We start from the raw sequence: 3,102 nt of genomic DNA, 5'->3' as shown, positions 1-3,102 counted from the left end.
GTGGGACAAAGCCCAATGCATATATGCACGCATGACCACATACATGAGGAAGAAAAAAAAAACATTCTTGGGCAAAGAACTTCGCTCTGTCCTTACTCATTTCCATAATATATTATTGTATTAAGTTATAACTTTTAGGCTTGTACTAGGTTGATATCTCAAGAGGGAATATGTAAAATTTTGATCCGTATTCGGGACCCTTGTCCACCCACCTGAAATCAAAGACATAGCCGCCCCCCCCCCTCTGAATTTTTAGCATACACTACATCCATATGTGCGCCTGTAACAACAGCCTAGAACAAGTCAAAGCAGAAATTCGGAGAAACAACTGCCTTCGTGGGTTACTTATAGTAGTAAATCTTCATAACGATTTTTAGCCATGGGGGAACGTGGTTGCTAGGTCCCCTCACTCTTGAACTTTGTCTCGTGTTACGTTGCTCTTGTTAGTGAGTACACCCACCCGGGAGCAACTGAACTTTACAAAAGTTCGTGAGTTGTCTCTAGTCTGCAAACGTCTCTTATTCCACACAAAATTTGAGTAAAACTCACCCCTGTCACTGTCTAGATGAGTACAAGGTGGCGACTACACATAAACGCCCCTAACTTTCTGGCAAAGTTGGGTTCAAAGTCCGTAGAAAACTGTGACTGGTACTCTAAAAACAATATGGCGGCTTCTGCTTCGAATGCACACCATAACGCAAACGAAATGATTGTCAGACGGTACGTTCAAATTCTAGCCCTATATTTACAGTTCATAAAAATAACTTGATTAAAATATATTCACTAAAATGTTAAGAATTTCGTTACCTGTTACGTAGACTCGGGAAAACCAAAGTTCAAAATTATCTCCATGTGCTTGCGATCGGTCAAAGGTCACAAATTTCGCGCGTATTTTGTAAGCTGTAAATGTCTCACAAATTTGGTTTGTGATAATCAGTTTACTTTGCATCGTTGTTGTGTATCTAGATATTCCCTATACCTAAGGACGATTCCCACATGTTGAAGGGTTAGGAATTCAGGTAAGTGTATTTTGTTTGTAGTTTTGTCTTCCAAATCTGTTTTATGTAATCTGTAAAACAATTACATACACTGTTCCGTTCTTTTCCTTAAATAATGAAATGCAGCATAATAAATTTTAGGTTTTCATAGGTTTTGCGTACCTGTCCGAACTTGTCCTTATGTATCTAGAGATATCGATGGTAACATAAGATATGACTAACTTCTATATGTAGCTTACCTTTTTGACATCTCGAAGCAGATGTTGAAGCAAAGAACATGTATGTAGCATTTTCAAGCTGCTCACTTTTCGGACATTGTTAACATCAAGACAGCCAGAAAATATCACAGCATTCTCTCCCAACGTCTGCTTGAATATAAAGGTGTGACAGAAGGATCATTATGTATTTTTTTACTACATTGCACCACAGAAGTATGGACAGTGCAGAGTTAGATCTCTGGCTGGACCGTGCCAAGTCCTGGGGAGAACCAGGGGGTGTGGTTTCCACGGAGGGACTGAGAACCACCTGCAGGTGTCTTGGAGAGTTGGAAACCTTCTTGAGAGGGCTTCATGTTGCCATGACAACATGGGTAATCCTATTTAGTCTTAGTCTAAGATTTATGATTATGGAATATACTGTAAATTCTTCATTCATTCTCTAGTATGCACCCCCCGATTTAGGGCTGATTTATATAGAGACAAATCTGCCAGTCTGAACGTAAACTGAAAAAACTCTAATAAAATATGCACACATATTGTGCTTACATTGAAAACTACAATCTTATTCTAATTTTCAGGAACCAATGGAAAATTCAATGACAAAGCATTCTTTGATTTTATGTACAGGTGTATTGATAAGATATGTTACATTATAGAATGATCATACATATATATAAAACTTAGTGTGATGTTGAAAGGTCCTTTCTTAATTGTCAATGTTGAATGGCCAAAATCAAAATTGTGGCACTGGCTACATATTTTTAAAAGTTCTTTTTTAAATTCCATATGACCACAGGACAGGCCAGCAGCTATTATGAGACATCTTCCCAACATCGGACAGTTCCTAGGAAGACTCTGCCACAACCCTGCTGTTCTAGCATGTGGTAAGATGGAACTTTTCGCAACTGTTTCCAGTCATACCTCCCTGTCTTGAACAGTATAGAATTTGTCTTGAAGTTTGTTTCTGACTGAAGATGCTTGTATGTATTGAAACATTTGTGTCAGTTCCTGCAATGCATGATAATTCGCTGTCATTCTAACATTGTGTTGCAACGTTTGTCACATGTTTGAGCATGTGTGTTATATAGGTTTTACCATATAATGGATAGATTCCAGTGAAGAAAATGTCAGCTATCATTCATCAGTCATTTGCAATATTTATTCGTGTACCATGATTTTTAATTATGTTGCTTACCGAGAATTAGAAGAAAATCGTGTAAGACAGGATAGCGCAGTGCAGCACCCCCATGAAACTCCTTCCTCTTCGCCCCCGCCGTTCTGCTTCGCCCCCGCCCCGTTCTGCTTCGCCCCCGCAAAAAATCTGCTTCGCCCCCGTCGTTCCTCTACGCCCCCGGCGCAATTCTGCTTTGCCCCCGTCCTTCTGCTTAGCCCCCAATGGCGGCACAGCTCACAGACGACACGAAAATCGTCTGCAAAATAACAATAAAGGCTGTGCCGCCAAATTTAATGTAGCCCATGCTCCGGCAAACATTCTGGACCACCTTTCTGCCAAGTGGCGTTGCACAAATCCTTCCCATTCAAAAGTTTACCCCTACCTCACGGCCCGTCAGTGGTTCTTATGTTTATAAGTACTGGCGGGAAATTTCACTCACGGCTGGACAGACGCTAGGCTGATCGCTATGGAAGGTGGGTACTAATTAAAGCCAACTTGGATAATGGCGGGATTTTGTATCAGCCACTTGAACAGTTACTAATCGTGTTCCTTTTGATACAAGTAGACAATAGTGAAAAAATGACAGCTATCAGTAATAGCGTTAAGTTAAAAATTGTGCTGCAAATACTAAGTAGAATTTATAAGGCAATACCTTGCTGTGTGAGGTGACATGGATTTAGAATGCTGTGTAAAAACTAGACGAGACCACTGA

The 3,102-nt window shown here is 40.2% G+C and overlaps 1 protein-coding gene across 1 annotated transcript in view; it reads left to right on the top strand.

Moving 5' to 3' along the window:
- The first annotated feature begins 855 nt into the window (after positions 1-855).
- Positions 856-3,102, top strand: part of LOC109486416 (Fanconi anemia group C protein-like) — a 12,647-nt gene continuing 10,400 nt past the window's right edge. The window contains exons 1-3 of the mRNA XM_019790250.1: positions 856-1,019; positions 1,428-1,587; positions 2,013-2,100. Coding sequence (XP_019645809.1) covers positions 1,432-1,587; positions 2,013-2,100 — 244 coding nt within the window. The 5' untranslated portion in view covers positions 856-1,019; positions 1,428-1,431. The remainder of the gene's footprint in view (positions 1,020-1,427; positions 1,588-2,012; positions 2,101-3,102) is intronic.

The sequence above is a fragment of the Branchiostoma belcheri genome, unplaced genomic scaffold (genome assembly GCF_001625305.1).
Source record: "Branchiostoma belcheri isolate BF01 breed outbred unplaced genomic scaffold, Haploidv18h27 scaffold8, whole genome shotgun sequence".
Classification (NCBI taxonomy): Eukaryota; Metazoa; Chordata; class Leptocardii; order Amphioxiformes; family Branchiostomatidae; genus Branchiostoma; species Branchiostoma belcheri.
This window is presented reverse-complemented; position numbering and strand designations above follow the sequence as displayed.